Below are 15,102 nucleotides of genomic sequence, written 5' to 3' on the forward strand. Positions count from 1 at the left end.
ATGGCCAGCTATACCAAAGTTTCCATCCCCTGTCCCTGCTAGTGTCATCTGCTACCACATCATGTTATTAAAGTACATTTAACCCTTAAAGCCTGGGTGACATTCCTCTACGACTATAATTTCTGTGGCATAGATTGAATGTCCAGGCAGGACGAAGTACTTTGTATTGGATATTTATATACTTGGCAGCTCAACACACAAGTAATCCTTGTCTCAAGTCTAGTGGTCCAGTTTCCCACCAGCTATCATGATGGATGGACATACTTCGACACCCTCAACAGTAGTGCTATTCATCAAAAGTTGCTTGATTTGAGTGACACTGATATAATATTTGGTGATGAAGGCAGTGCTGGGGAAGAAACAGACCCAGATGATGTCGAGTTTGTTGAGGCGACCAGGGGTGAGCACACACTTATCAGTGCTCTGGTCCCCAGCTGCCACTCCCACTCAAGTACAGAGACCCTACATCAAGACCTACAGGCCGATTATTGACTCTGCAGTGCGCCTCTTCGGGCAGTGGATAGTTCACCATCCCTGGACTGAAGTACTTAGCGTGGATGACGTGGAAACCAAATGGATAAATTATACCAACACCACCACGGAAGCTCACCACCACTTCCTCCCCGAGAAGTCCGTCAGATCTCACCCAGCTGACTTGCCCTGGATCACACCTCGGATCAAAAGACTTATGCAACAGAGAAACAGAGCCTTTCATCTCAATGACCACATCCGCTACAGGTCCATTCGCAACCGAGTCATCTGCGAAATACGCACTGCAAAGAAGTCCCACTACCCAACCAAATTACAACACCTAAAGCAGACCAACATCAGTCAATGGTATGGTAAGCTTAAAGAACTCTGTGGACTAAACAATAAGACACACCCCCTCCCCTTCCTTAGCCATCTCACTAATGTTGACGCAGCTGAGCAATCAAATAACCATTTCGCTATATGCCAGACGCTCCCCCGGCTTGACACAACCACTCTCCCTGCTTACCTACCAGCCCCCCTTCCCACTGACTTAGTAGAAGAATTTGAAGTAGCAAAACACCTGGACAAACTAAAATTAAAACACTCTACCACCCCCCATTGAATTACCAATGAAACTCTTCAAGGAGTTCTCCCCGGAGCTTGCTAAACCCCTATGTTCCATCATCAATGCTTCTCTCAGTCAAGCCAGATGCCCAGCTGACTGGAAGACCTCTTATGTATCACCAGTGCCCAAGTCAACCAGCCCACAATCCTAAAATCAGCTACGACCTATTGCAATCACCCCAATACCCAGCCTAATCTGTGAAAGTTTTGTGTTCGACTGGGCTTATGCTGATATTGCAGGAGTCGTAGACCCTCAGCAATTTGGCAATATGAAAACTTCCTCCACCACTCACTGTCTTGTCAGCTTTCTCGATTACATATACCGCCATCTCGAGAAACGAAAAACGTCTGTAGCTGTCGCCTTCATTGATTTCACTAAAGCATTCGACCTAGTCGACCACAATATAATCATCAACAAAGCTATTGACCTCGAGCTTCGGAGAAGTCTTATACCATGGCTTACAGACTTCCTCAGTGACCGACGCCAAGCTGTACGCTTCCGAGGGGCTGTCTCCACCTTTCAGTCACTCACCTGTGGCGTCCCCCAAGGCACCAAGATGGGACCACTCTGCTTCCTTATGCTCATCAATGATGCCCTAAGAGAAACCCCTGCTCGCTGGAAATATGTCGACGACTCCACCATTGGGATCAGCGTCAACAATTCTGCTCCCGACTATACCGCCCTTCAGGATTTATTGAACAGTCTCCAAAACTGGGCCACCAACAACCATGTCACCATCAACCATACCAAGACCATGGTTATGCACATCAACCTCTCCTCCGACATTGTCCCACCTCCTTCCATTACTTTAGGTCCGAACACACTCCAGGTTGTAGATTCCACGAAGCTCCTCGGCGTCACCATAGACAACAAACTAAATTGGAAACCACACGTCAGTGAAGTTGTCAAATCCTCCAGTTTCCGTCTCCACCTCCTCCGCCGACTCAAGTCCCTCGGAGTTCCTGCACCCGAGCTCCATAGTGTTTACTCAACATTCACACTTCCCAAGCTCACCTATGCCTCCCCTACCTGGTCTTCCTCCCTAAATGCCACACAACGTAAACACCTAGAAAAAGTGCAAAAGAGGGCATGCAAGATTATTCTCTCCCCTTCCTACTCCTCGTATCAAGAAGCGCTCAACACACTGACCCTTTCGACTCTCACTGACCATCACCACGACCTCATCTGCAAATTTGGTAAGAAGCTTCTGCACCATCCTCGACACCGGCTCCTACTACCACCTGAGATCCCTAGCCCGAGAATTGCTGTTCGACACCACAACCACATCCAGCCCATACGTGCACAAACTGATCGCTATAAGAACAGCCCAGTCCCAACCATTGTAAAAATTATCAATAACTTGTAATAAGCCAGTGTATTCACTCCCAGTAAATACTACTTCTTGCACTGTCACTATGTTGAAATGCCCTGTATTTTGAGCTTTTCCCCTTCTAGTTATTATATATCTTATTTATATCCCTTGTGTTATTTGTATATTATTTGTAATTCGAAACCCATTCCCCAAATATGTAACTGTATATTTTCAGCCTTCTGGCTGCCAAGCTCTTTCAATAAACCATTAATTATTATTATTATTATTATTATTACAGTGACACAGACAATGGCGCCAGTCACAACAGTACACTTCCAGAGACCACACTAATTTTGCACTTGAAATACCAGGTTTTTGACAGGATTTATTCGTATTCATTAATTTTTTATTATTTATTTTTATTTTTAGCTGAAATTACCTGCATAGGAAGTCCAGCAGGTCTTATGTTGCCCAGAGCAAAAGGGTTAATTATTGTTGTTAAAAATAAACAAACAGTTGCTAATGATAAACTTACAACTTTTAGACTAATTCCTAATTTACCATTTGTCTCCAAGTCTTACTGAATGATATAACATGTTCCGTGACTGACAGGCATATGTGTTGGTTGTTGAGAGTAGTGACAGTTGAGGCCTGAAGTAAGTGAAGTAAACACTTCCCTCTCAGTATTTTTGCAGCATGTTTTCATTCTTAAAACACTTATACTGTATTATAAAATGATGTTGTACAGCTACATTTAATTATCATAGGATATAGAAAACATTTGACAATGACCAATTTGAGGCTGTAGACATCAGCTCATCACAAATGTCAATTTGCTCAATTCCAAACACCTTGAGTCCTATTGCTCCAGGAAGTAGTTGTTCAGATTCAAGGTGACTTATAATTTATTAAAAGGTATTTTGAAATAATGGTACAAGCTCCTCTTGATTTATGCGTGAATTTTTTACGCCTTTAGAATGACGCCCATGGTGCATTTACACCTTTTTATAAAAATTTATGTGGGCTAATATTTGGAATAACACAAACATTGACAAATATCCTCATTAAGCTGGCAGCTCTGTGGTGTGGCATTGCAAGTGCCATATGAGAAGTGCGCATATACACAGCATGGATATGCAAATTTCCACTTTGCAGTCCTCAGTGCATGGATCCAGTCTATAGTAATGGAATGTTATAATTTAATGTATATTACACGCTAGTGACATCTGACAGCCCAAATAAGTAAAAATGGGCTAATGGCACCTGTCCCAACTATCCCTGGTGCTCCGATGGGTTGCTTGGAGGGAGGGGCTGGCCTTCCTGCCTTACCCAATATTTCTCTCTTCCTCATTCACTTTGTCCTTGAAACTGACACTTTATCATACCACACTACATATTCATTAAATATCCAACTTACAAATAAAATCGTATTGTTTAGTGACATGAGGTAGCGTGAAAAAGGGACTAATGACAACTGTCCCAGGCACCTGGGTAGGTGGGGGGTGGGGTGGAGGTGTGAGGAACAGAGCTGAGTGTAGGTCTGCCACAGCAGCCACATCACAGCCTGACATTCTCTTCTCACCTTGCCTACAAGTGAATTGTGCCTGACCTCTCTGCTTTATCTCATATTTATTCCTCCCTTGTTCACTGTCTCTTTGACATAGACACAGTAACAGGCCACACTACATAACTTAGAGGTCCCAATAACTTTTATTCAAGTGTCTTTGCATTGAAACATATTTCTTTCATATCTAACTTAAAAAGAACATTACATAGTACTGCTCATGTAACATAAGGTAGAGTGTGGTGACACGTGTTGGGGCTGAGGTGTTGCTACTATCATGTTATTTTTTATCAAGTGTTTACATACAGTAGGGTATGCTATAACGAACGGATCCTACTACGAATATTCCTATAACGAACGGTTTTACCTATAAAATTGATAATGCTATAACGAACATAACTCCTACAACGAACATTATAATTTTTTTTTTTTTTACTAATTTTTTGTTTCTGTATTACAAGTACTAATGATATTCTTTATTTCAAGGGTTTAGATGCATATTTATGCACTTTTTTTCCAATTTTTACAATTTAATATTATATTTTTCAGTGTTAAGTGGTTGTATTTGGGGGCCTGGAACGGATTAATCCTATAACGAACGAATGCTATACCGAACAAGGTTCTAGAACCAATTAGATTCGTTATAGCATACCCCACTGTAATTAATTTTGGTTATATTTTCTTGAGAAGTCATGTAAATCAATACAAATAAATTTATGTAAGCAGGTAGAAAACAACAACATAAAATCCAGTCTACCAAACTAAAACAAAAATGTAGTGTTGTTTACGTTCAGTGTGAGTGGCCGGACAGATGAGACCCACTGTTGCTGTCATGTTGTCCTTGTTATTCCATTTAAAAACATTTGTCATGGCAAAATAAATTAGTAAAACCTTATAATTTTTTATTTATTACATATTTTTCCATAAGTTTGTGAGTAATGAGAGGAAAGAAATGAAATATTTATGAATGCAAAAGAGATAAAAACATTTTACTTTCCAATTTGGCACACTTGCCTGAGAGGTCTTGGGGAATTCCCTGAGACTCGCACACACATATTGATGTGTATCATGAAGTTTAAATACCCAGGGTGCATAATTATGCAATTTTTTGTTCTTTTGACAACAAATTACACTATTTAACCGAGAAAAAAAAATGGACCTGACAGGACAACATGTAACAGAACTGTTGAATGTTTAATGGGTTAAGGAAGATGTGCTCAAAGATTATGAGAGAGATGAATGAATAACTGATATTAAGCATGCTCTTGGAGTTAGTGAATTTACTTTATGGATTATTTGTAATAGTGCAGAGAAAATCAAAGAGGGTGCCAAAAGACTGCATATTCCTAAAATATGATTGTGGAGAAAATAAAATGAATGTGGAGCACATGGATCAGGCACCAAACTCACAAAAATGTTCTGGACCAGTGACTCGAAACTTAGTCAAACTTCATCACAAGCCTTGAGAACTTAATTTATGGACTAAAAAATTATGGGTCCCAAAACCTCCTGAAATGGGAGAGAAAACCCATCCAACTAAAGCTAATGCACTCCAGTGTCTGATCCCTCTTCCAGCCATTTCTTAGGTGAGAAGGGATCAAGGCTGGTCTCCGCTAAATCCTCTACCTAGACCTATTTATAACATAATGAGGCATGAGAAGGTAAACCAATTCAAAGATACAAAACAGGAGGCACCTCTCATCATAGCCTTCCAATCATAGAAAATAGGCCACCCTTCAAGGGCAGATGAACCAAACTGCCAATAAACATCAAGTCCATAAAGCAGACTAGAGACAAGTGATGGATCTTTTTCATAATATAGGGTATAATAAAAAAAATAAAAAATTAGTGGATATAGAAATGCCAAACATAAAGAAAGGAAACCTTTACAAACATGTTACCTTTAAGGTAACAGGGGAATCTGCAAATGTATATCAAGAAACTGGTTCTATTTTCCTCACCAATTGGAAAGCATCTCTGAAGTTCATGACAGCCCCTGTCATTTTTTCTGTTGATGTAATCCTCATGATACCTACTGTTAAAGTGAAACCACGCCCAGATGACCAATCACCACACTCTCCTCATTACAAAATTACATATACATTCACCAGCACCCGCCAAAGCCACATTCACCAGCACCCGCCAAAGGTTATTTTTTAAGAAAAATAACCTAAACGGACCACAGACCAATCTCAAAACACCACACTGTAACCTGCCAAGCATTCAGAAGGCTAAGGTCTCACAAGACAGCTTATATATGGTCGCTTTGGTGTTGATATTACAGTACACTGTACCCTCGTTAACTCGGGTCATTATAATTCAGATTTCAGCTTAATTCGTATGTTGTTGTTATTGTTGTTGCTTTTTTCTTAAAAAAATTAATTAAATGATACGTGATGTGTAGCAGGAGAGAGGGAGGGAGGGAGGGAGGACAACTCACCACCTCCCACTTGGCAGCCCATGACCCCTTTATAACTGCATGCAATTCACCCATAATTCCCATATTATTTAGGTTCATTTTGGTGCCAGGTTAATAAAATACTATTGATAAATAATTAATTTCTCCAAAATATCCCCCACACAATCCCAGATGAGCTATTGTGCCGTAGTATATATTAAGTCTCTTGTTTACAGAGTGGTAACAGCTGATCGGCCCCACTGAGCCGCTCTTTCTAATAACACTGTCAGCGCTCACCATCTCTCCAGCACCATTGTCATCAATGCTCAAGAAGGTTGAAGTTTGCCACAGGATCTGTCTTGAGCACTTTGTAAATAATATTGTACAAGGTAGTGTATTAATCATAACTTAATACAGGAGGGCCCTCCAAATTCGCGGATTTTTATTTCGCAGTCCTCTATTATTCCCGGATGACACTCTGGATATACCCAAGAATGTCTGTGGGTAGTTTTAAAGTTACCAGGATTTTTGCGGCTGGGACAGGGACCCATTCGTTCTAGAGACAGCAATTTTCTTTACCTGTATTGTAAATATGTGTGTGTGGGTGTCTACACACACACACACACACATTCAGACATCCCCGCATTACGGAAGGGTTGCGTCCCTGGAAATTGACGTATCGTGAAATTCCGTAATGCGAAACCTATTTTCCGATTGACTCCCATTATAAAACTGGAGATGCGTTCCTAAGGAATTTTTTTCAGCCCCAAAAAAGTAATTCAAGCACATTTATGAATGAAAATAAAAATTTAAAAACACATACAATACAGTACATAAAATAATTTATGATATACCTTCTTAAAACATCAAGTTTAATATCCAATGTAATGCCTTTGCGGCTCCTTTTTGCACTAGTGCGGTCACTTCCATTTGATGGCCTCTTTCCAATCATCTTGAATAAGGGTAATGCACTGTACAGTACTGTACTTACTGTATGTTTGTAAAAGTTAAATCCAACTGCTGGGGCGAGAAACATGCGCGCACACTGGATGTAAACAATGGACTGACTCCGTGTGGCGACGCCACGCTTGGCGGTAGCAAACACCAAGAAATCCACACTAAACAAATTATAATTTTAACAAAAATTTTTAATTTTATTTAGTGCATTTTTTTTTAATTGTTAAAATTTACCCCAATTTCATGAAGGGCGGATTTATGGGTCGTATCGCGAAATTATTGGTCATAATTTACAAATTCCGCAACCCGGGGTTCCGTAACGCGGAGGATGCCTGTATATACAATAAAATACATATATACAATGAGAAACAAATTTATTAAAAATGTGACAGTAAGCCCTCAAGTCCGTGCTTTAATAAATAAAACACGGACTTGGGGGTAGACTATCACAATTTTAATAAATTTTTTCTGATTATTTGTGAGAGTATTTTCCCATTATTATTTATTATATATACAATACAGGTAAAAAAATAATTGTCCTAAAGGCAAACACATAAAGGGAATATATTTGTACACAAGTAAAAATCCCCCCCCCTCCTTTTATCCTCTTTGCCATTGATCGGCTCGTTAGCTGCTTGGGCTATTGTTCACATCTCTGTTATGCACTGTTAGCAAGTACTGGGCATGCACCGGTTCCTGAATATATCTGAACCTGCTACAGAACTGGTCAGGTCTGGTCTTGAAAGAGCTCACACTCTGTGCCGTCAAAATGCAGTCTGGCAGGATGTTCCAAGAGTTCACAACTCTCACTCCGAAAGTTTGTCCTCACAGTTTTATGGACTTGCTCATTCGTCGACTTTGGGCTGTGACCCCTTGTGGGGTGAGCTGTAGTTATTTGCGCAAACACCACTGTACAATATTGTTCATTCTGTAAACATAATGTATATGTACTACTGTATACAGTGGTCCCTCAGTTAACGAGCTCAATTCGTTCCAGAGGGTCGCTCGTTAACCGAAAATTTCGTTAACCGAAACCATTGTTTCAATGGGATATTGGGTAATTGGTTCCAGCTCACAGAAAAGTATATACAAAGTAAAGCCAAAAATGCATAAAGTCAGAAACACTCCTAAAATTCCCCTAAATCGCCCTTAAATCACTATATATATCGTACATATACACCAGAACTCTTAAATCACAGGCGATTAATTTTATCTCTTGTGCAAAATATATGACGTGTATATTCATATTATTCGCTGTCTTACAAGGAATCCAGCAATGAAAATTATATTCTCCTAACTTTAGTCCGAGATATTAAATATGATTAAAACTGTAAGCCTAGTGAAAACCACCAAACGTTTCTCGAAAAGGTGGGCGGGTAGGGAGGGAGAAAGGGAGCGAGGGAGAGAGGGAGCGAGGGAGGGAGCGAGCGTGGGAAGAGGGGGGGGTGGGGGGGGAGGAGTTGAGTTGTACTTTGACAGTTAAGGGGAAGGTCTGGTGAAATATTTAATTTATTTATTTATGTTCTTGCTCATAAAATTGTGTATATATATATATATATATATATATATATATATATATATATATATATATATATATATATATATATATATATATATATATATATATATATATATATATAACCAGCCAGAATATAATTTACATTGCTGAAATTCTTATAAGATAGTGATTAATTTGAATATAAACAAGCTATAATTTGCATTAGACATACAAATTTTAGATCTAATTTAAGAATTTTATTAGAGAGAGCAAAAATGTTATCTTTTGTGCAAAATATATGACATTTACACCCAAATTATTTGCTGTCTTGCAAGGATGCAGCAATGCAAATTATATTCTCCTAACTTTAGTCTGAGATATTATATATGATTAAAACTTAAAGCTTTCTGAAAACCACCAAACCTTTCTTGGAAGGTGGGGGAGGGAGGGGGAGGGGTGACAGTGACATGTTTGACATTTGGTGCTTGTGGTGTGAAGTATTTAATTGTTAATTTATGTCCTTTAGATTTAGTTTTTGTTTTTTGCTTATAAATAGAAGCGACCGGAGTGAATTTAATTTGCATTGCTGGAATTCTTATAAGATAGTGATTAATTTGAATGTAAACATGACCATAGTTTGCACTATAAAAAAAATTTTAAACTATTATTTTTGGCTCGATATATGTAACTTTATTCATTTATTGAAAATCATTTACATGCACACACTGTCCTAAGGATAAAGCTGAACTGTACATGTAATCAGAATAATGTACAAAATGATTACTAAAATTTTTGTCTAGTGCAAACTATGGCATGATTACATTCAAATTAATCACAATCTTACAAGAATTACAGCAATGTAAATTATATTCACCCGGGTCACTTCTATGAAATTGTATAAGCAAAAAACAAATACTCAATCTAAAGGACATAAATAAACAAATTAATATTTCACCAGACCTTGGTGCTAACTGTCAAACATGTCACTGTCACCCCTCCCTCCCTCCCTCCCAACCCCCCCCCTCCTCCCAGCAAAGTTTTCAGGTTATACAATAAGCTTTAATCTTATATAATATCTCAGACTAAAGTTAGGAGAATATAATTTGCATTGCTGGAATCCTTGCAAGACAGCGAATAATTTGAATGTAAACGTCATATATTTTGCACAAAAGGTAACATTTTTGCTCTCTCTAATAAAATTCTTAAATTAGATCTAAAATTTGTATGTCTAATGCAAATTATAGCTTGTTTATATTCAACTTAATCACTATCTTATAAGAATACCAGCAATGTAAATTATATTCTCCCCGGTCATATCTATGGAATTTTATGAGAAAAAGAAAAAAAAATGTAATACTTCCCCAGACGCACTAACTGTCATTGTACCCCTCACCATCCACCACCCGCTCCCCCCCTTTTTCCCACGCTCGTTTGCTTGCTCCCTCCCTCCCTACCCTCTGCACCTGCCTCAGACAAAGGTTTGGGGGTTTCCTGTAGGCTTACAGTGTTTATCTTATATAATATCTCAGACTAAAGTTAGGAGAATATAATTTGCATTGCTGGAATCCTTGCAAGACAGCGAATAATTTGCATATAAACGTCATATATTTTGCACAAGAGATAAAATTAATCACCTGTATCACATTACAGTAGTGATTTAAGAGTAAGAGTATATATATATATATATATATATATATATATATATATATATATATATGTTGGAGTTATGTAGTATAGGGTAGTATAGTATATATATAAGGTTATATATATATAGTTGTTGTTGTTGTTGTTGCTATACATATATATATATACATGCCATACATACATGCTACGGGCTACGCCACACATTACGCCACGCTACGCTACGGCCACAGCTACGTTACACATGGGCCACAGCTACGCCACGCTACACATGCCAGCTGTACATGATACATACATACATACATACATACATACATATATATATATATATATATATATATATATATATATATACAGTCAACCCTCACTTTACGTGGTCCCACATTCCGCGTTTCTACGTTTACAGGGTGCCCTGCCAGAACCCAGGATGCTCACATTCCGTGGTGGGTGTACCCCTTTACACAGGTGAAGTATAATTTTTTTATTTAGCTCATAAAATTCATACAAATTATCCGGCCAGAATATAATTTACATTGCTGGAATTTTTACAATTTGATGATCATTTTGAATATAAACATCATAGATGTTATCTTTTGTGCAAAATATATGACATTTATATTCAAAATATTCCTGGTCTTACAAGGAATCCAGCAATGTCAATTATATTATCCTAACTTTAGTCTGATTCATTATTTATTACTAAAAAGGTAAACAGTCTGATATTCCCACACATTCATCTCCTTGGGAGGGTTGGTGGGGGGTGGGAGGGAGGGAGGGACTGGCGACCGACCACCTGGCACCAGGGTGTGAAGAATATTTTTTTTTTTTTATTATTAACTGAAGATATTTGTTTTAGCTCATAAAATTCATACAAATTACCCGGCCAGAATATAATTTACATTGCTGGAATTCTTACAATTTGATGATCATTTTGAATATAAACATCATATATTTTGCATTAGACATACAAATTTTAGATATAATGTTTACTCTGAGCAAATATGTTATCTTTTGTGCAAAATATATGACATTTATATTCAAAATAATCCTGGTTTTACAAGGAATCCAGCAATGTCAATTATATTATCCTAACTTTAATCTGAAGTATTATTTAATACTAAATGTTAAAATCTAGTTTTTTCACCCAACCTTTCTCTTGAAGGGAGGATTGGTAGGGGGTGGAGGGGTGGGTTGGGACGGACCGACCATCTGGCCCGGTTGGAAGAGGGGGGGGAGGCAAGGTGGGGTACTTTGATTGACAGATAGTGTCATGAAGAATATTTTTTTTTTTATTAACTGAAGATATTTGTTTTAGCTCATAAAATTCATACAAATTACCCGGCCAGAATATAATTTACATTGCTGGAATTCTTACAATTTGATGATCATTTTGAATATAAACATCATAGATTTTGCATTAGACATACAAATTTTAGATATAATGTTTACTCTGAGTAAATATGTTATCTTTTGTGCAAAATATAAGACATTTGTATTCAAAATATTCCTGGTCTTACAAGGAATCCAGCAATGTCAATTATAGTATCCTAACTTTAGTTTGAGGTATTATTTATTACTATACCTGGTTTTCCCCCAAAAATTTCTCAGAGAGGGAAGAGCCAGGGAGTGTAGTGTGAGAAGAGGGGGAGGGAGTTGAGTCCATTATTTGAATGGACATTAACTTGGCGACTGTATTTCTCTATTTCTCTTAAGTATTAATTGTGTGCATGTACCATCATAAAATTAAGATGTTATTTTTGCTAGAACATAGGTATTGTGTTGGAAAAAGTGGAGTTTGGGGGTCAGCTGGTCTCTATTTCATTTAATCCCATATGTTATGTTATTCACTTTAAGCGGCTTTCTTCCCGCTGCACCCCGGGTTACATTAAAGTGAGGGTTGACTGCATATATATATATATATATATATATATATATATATATATATATATATATATGTATATGTATATGTATATGTATGTATATATATATATATATATATATATATATATATATATATATATATATATATATATATATATATATATATATATATATATATATATATATATATATATATATATATATGTATATATACACATACAGTCTGCGCGGAATGTGAGATTGTGTGCTGAAAAAATATTGATATTTACGATTATGTTATATAAATAAAGTCAAGTAACACTTACCACTTCAATTAATACTTTGTAGTGTTTCCTCTGCACTTCAGACAGTCTTTTAGCCTTCGAGGAACACTGTCAGCAAGGTGTTGCAAGAGGTCAGGTGGCAAGTTAGCCCAGGTATCATTGATGGCTGCCTCTAGTTTCGGGATTGATGATGTGTCAGCGGCGCGTAGACGACGTTTAACAATGGACCACAAATTTTCTATTGGGTTAAGATCCGGGCTACTGCCAGGCCAGTTATTAAAGAAAGGTACCTCACAGTCTTTGAGCCACTGTATGACACTTTTAGCAGTGTGGCATGGGGCACCGTCCTGCATGAAAAGGCTTGCCTTAGCTTTATCAAATGATTCAGGTAAGAAATCACTGAGCAGTTCACGATAGTTGTACTGATTCATCATCTGGTTCTTAGGGAGGATTACTAGTTCACCAACACCATAATACGTAAAGGAAGCCCAAACCATAAGCGAGGCAGGGTGCTTAACAGTCTTTACAGTATACTGTGGGAGGTGTGCGTCTCAGTGGGGCGGGCGGTACACCCTCCCACCACTACTCCCAGTTACAGAAAACGTAGCCTCGTTGGACCACAATACACTTTTCCATGTCTCTAAATCCCACACTTCATATTTCTTGCAAAATTTCACTCTATTTTCCTTCTGCTTTTTTGTCAAAAGAGGTTTACGGCGGGCACGAAAGCTCTTAAATCCCAGGTCATCGTGCAGGACTTGTTGAACACAACGTAACGAGACGTGACTCAAAAGACAGGGGTTTCTCTCTCTCACTTCATGTGCTGTGAGTGAGGGATTGGACCCAACTTGTCGAGAAATAACCTGAAGTGTCCGTGGAGACCATAATTTAGGCCTACCAAACTTAGGTAATGGAGCTGGTAACTCGTCCTCTCCAAGGTCACGGAAACGTTTGGCAAGATTTTTAACAACTCGTAATGCCACACCAGTCTGAGCAGAAATTTCTCTCAGTACATGGATTGCTTTGTACAATGCAATCACTGCTGCAATATCGTCTCTTGTAATAACCCTCCTGGACATCTCTGATGGCCACTATGTCGTGTTAATGCACCTTAAACTAGACAAAACATGGCCACATGGCACGGGAACCAGCACAATAAATCTTCCCCTCACAGTTACCAGAGGCGCACTGACTACAAGCCGTGACGTGTTCTCAGTTGCCAAATGTCACCACTTGCCAGCAAACCAAGCGTTTTGACATCTCGCTTCCCAGGACAGCCTTCACAACATATGATCCTATTTTTGCGAGAACTTAGTTTGTCGGCCCTATCGCGATTTAATATTCCGCGCAGACTGTGTGTATATATATATATATATATATATATATATATATATATATATATATATATATATATATATATATATATATATATATATATATATATATATATATATATATATATATATATATATATATATATATATATATATATATATATATATATATATATATATATATATATATATATATATATATATATATAATCAACACCTCAACCCGCCAGGATTCGAACCCACAGCCCACGAGCCCATGACTGTGACCGGGGAATGCTAACCGCTGGACCACCAGAATACAAAAGCAGTCCTAGACATTGTTATATTTCACACAAAGCCTGTTCAACGAGCTTAAGGCGCCGTGAACCTCTAATGGGGACTACCCGTATCACGTAGGTGGTCAGAGTAACTTTTACCAAATCCGGCTTCGAAACACGAGGATCCATATATATTTCATTAGCCCAATAAAGCACACGGACTTCTACACACAATCAACACCTCAACCTGCCAGGATTCGAACCCACGGCCCACGAGCCCATGACTGTGACCGGGGAACACAAACCGCTGGACCACCAGGATACAAAAGCAGTCCTAGACTTTGTTATATTTCACACAAAGCCTGTTCAACGAGCTTAACGTGCCATGAACCACTAATGGAGACTACACGTATCACATAGGTGGTCAGAGTAACGCTTTACCAAATCCGGCTTCGAAACACGAGGACCCATATATATTTCATTAGCCCAATAAAGCACGCGGACTTCTACATACAATCAACACCTCAACCCGCCAGGATTCGAACCCACGGCCCATGAGCCCATGACTGTGACCGGGGAACGATAACCGCTGGACCACCAGGATACAAAAGCAGTCCTAGACTTTGTTATATTTCACACAAAGCCTGTTCAACGAGCTTAAGGCGCCGTGAACCTCGAATGGGGACTACCCGTATCACGTAGGTGGTCAGAGTAACATTTTACCAAATCCTCATGTTTCGAAGCCGGATATATATATATATATATATATATATATATATATATATATATATATATATATATATATATATATATATATATATATATATATATATATATATATATATATATACACACACAGTTGGGTCTCACATTACGCGGTTAATGTAACCCGGAGGGTACC

The 15,102-nt window shown here is 38.2% G+C and overlaps 1 protein-coding gene across 1 annotated transcript; it reads right to left on the reverse strand.

The window, feature by feature from the left end:
- Positions 1-13,161: 13,161 nt before the first annotated feature.
- LOC121870891 lies at positions 13,162-13,689 on the reverse strand. The gene has a single exon (XM_042372864.1). The coding sequence runs from the start codon at positions 13,687-13,689 to the stop codon at positions 13,162-13,164; it is 528 nt and encodes a 175-aa protein (XP_042228798.1).
- Between the last annotated feature and the right edge of the window lie 1,413 nt (positions 13,690-15,102).

Source organism: Homarus americanus, unplaced genomic scaffold, assembly GCF_018991925.1.
Source record: "Homarus americanus isolate GMGI-L3 unplaced genomic scaffold, GMGI_Hamer_2.0 scaffold52512, whole genome shotgun sequence".
In the NCBI taxonomy this organism is placed as follows: domain Eukaryota; kingdom Metazoa; phylum Arthropoda; class Malacostraca; order Decapoda; family Nephropidae; genus Homarus; species Homarus americanus.

Excerpts from the sequence above, each read along its gene's own strand:
- LOC121870891 (XM_042372864.1), bottom strand. The coding sequence starts at position 13,689 with ATGTCCAGGAGGGTTATTACAAGAGACGATATTGCAGCAGTGATTGCA.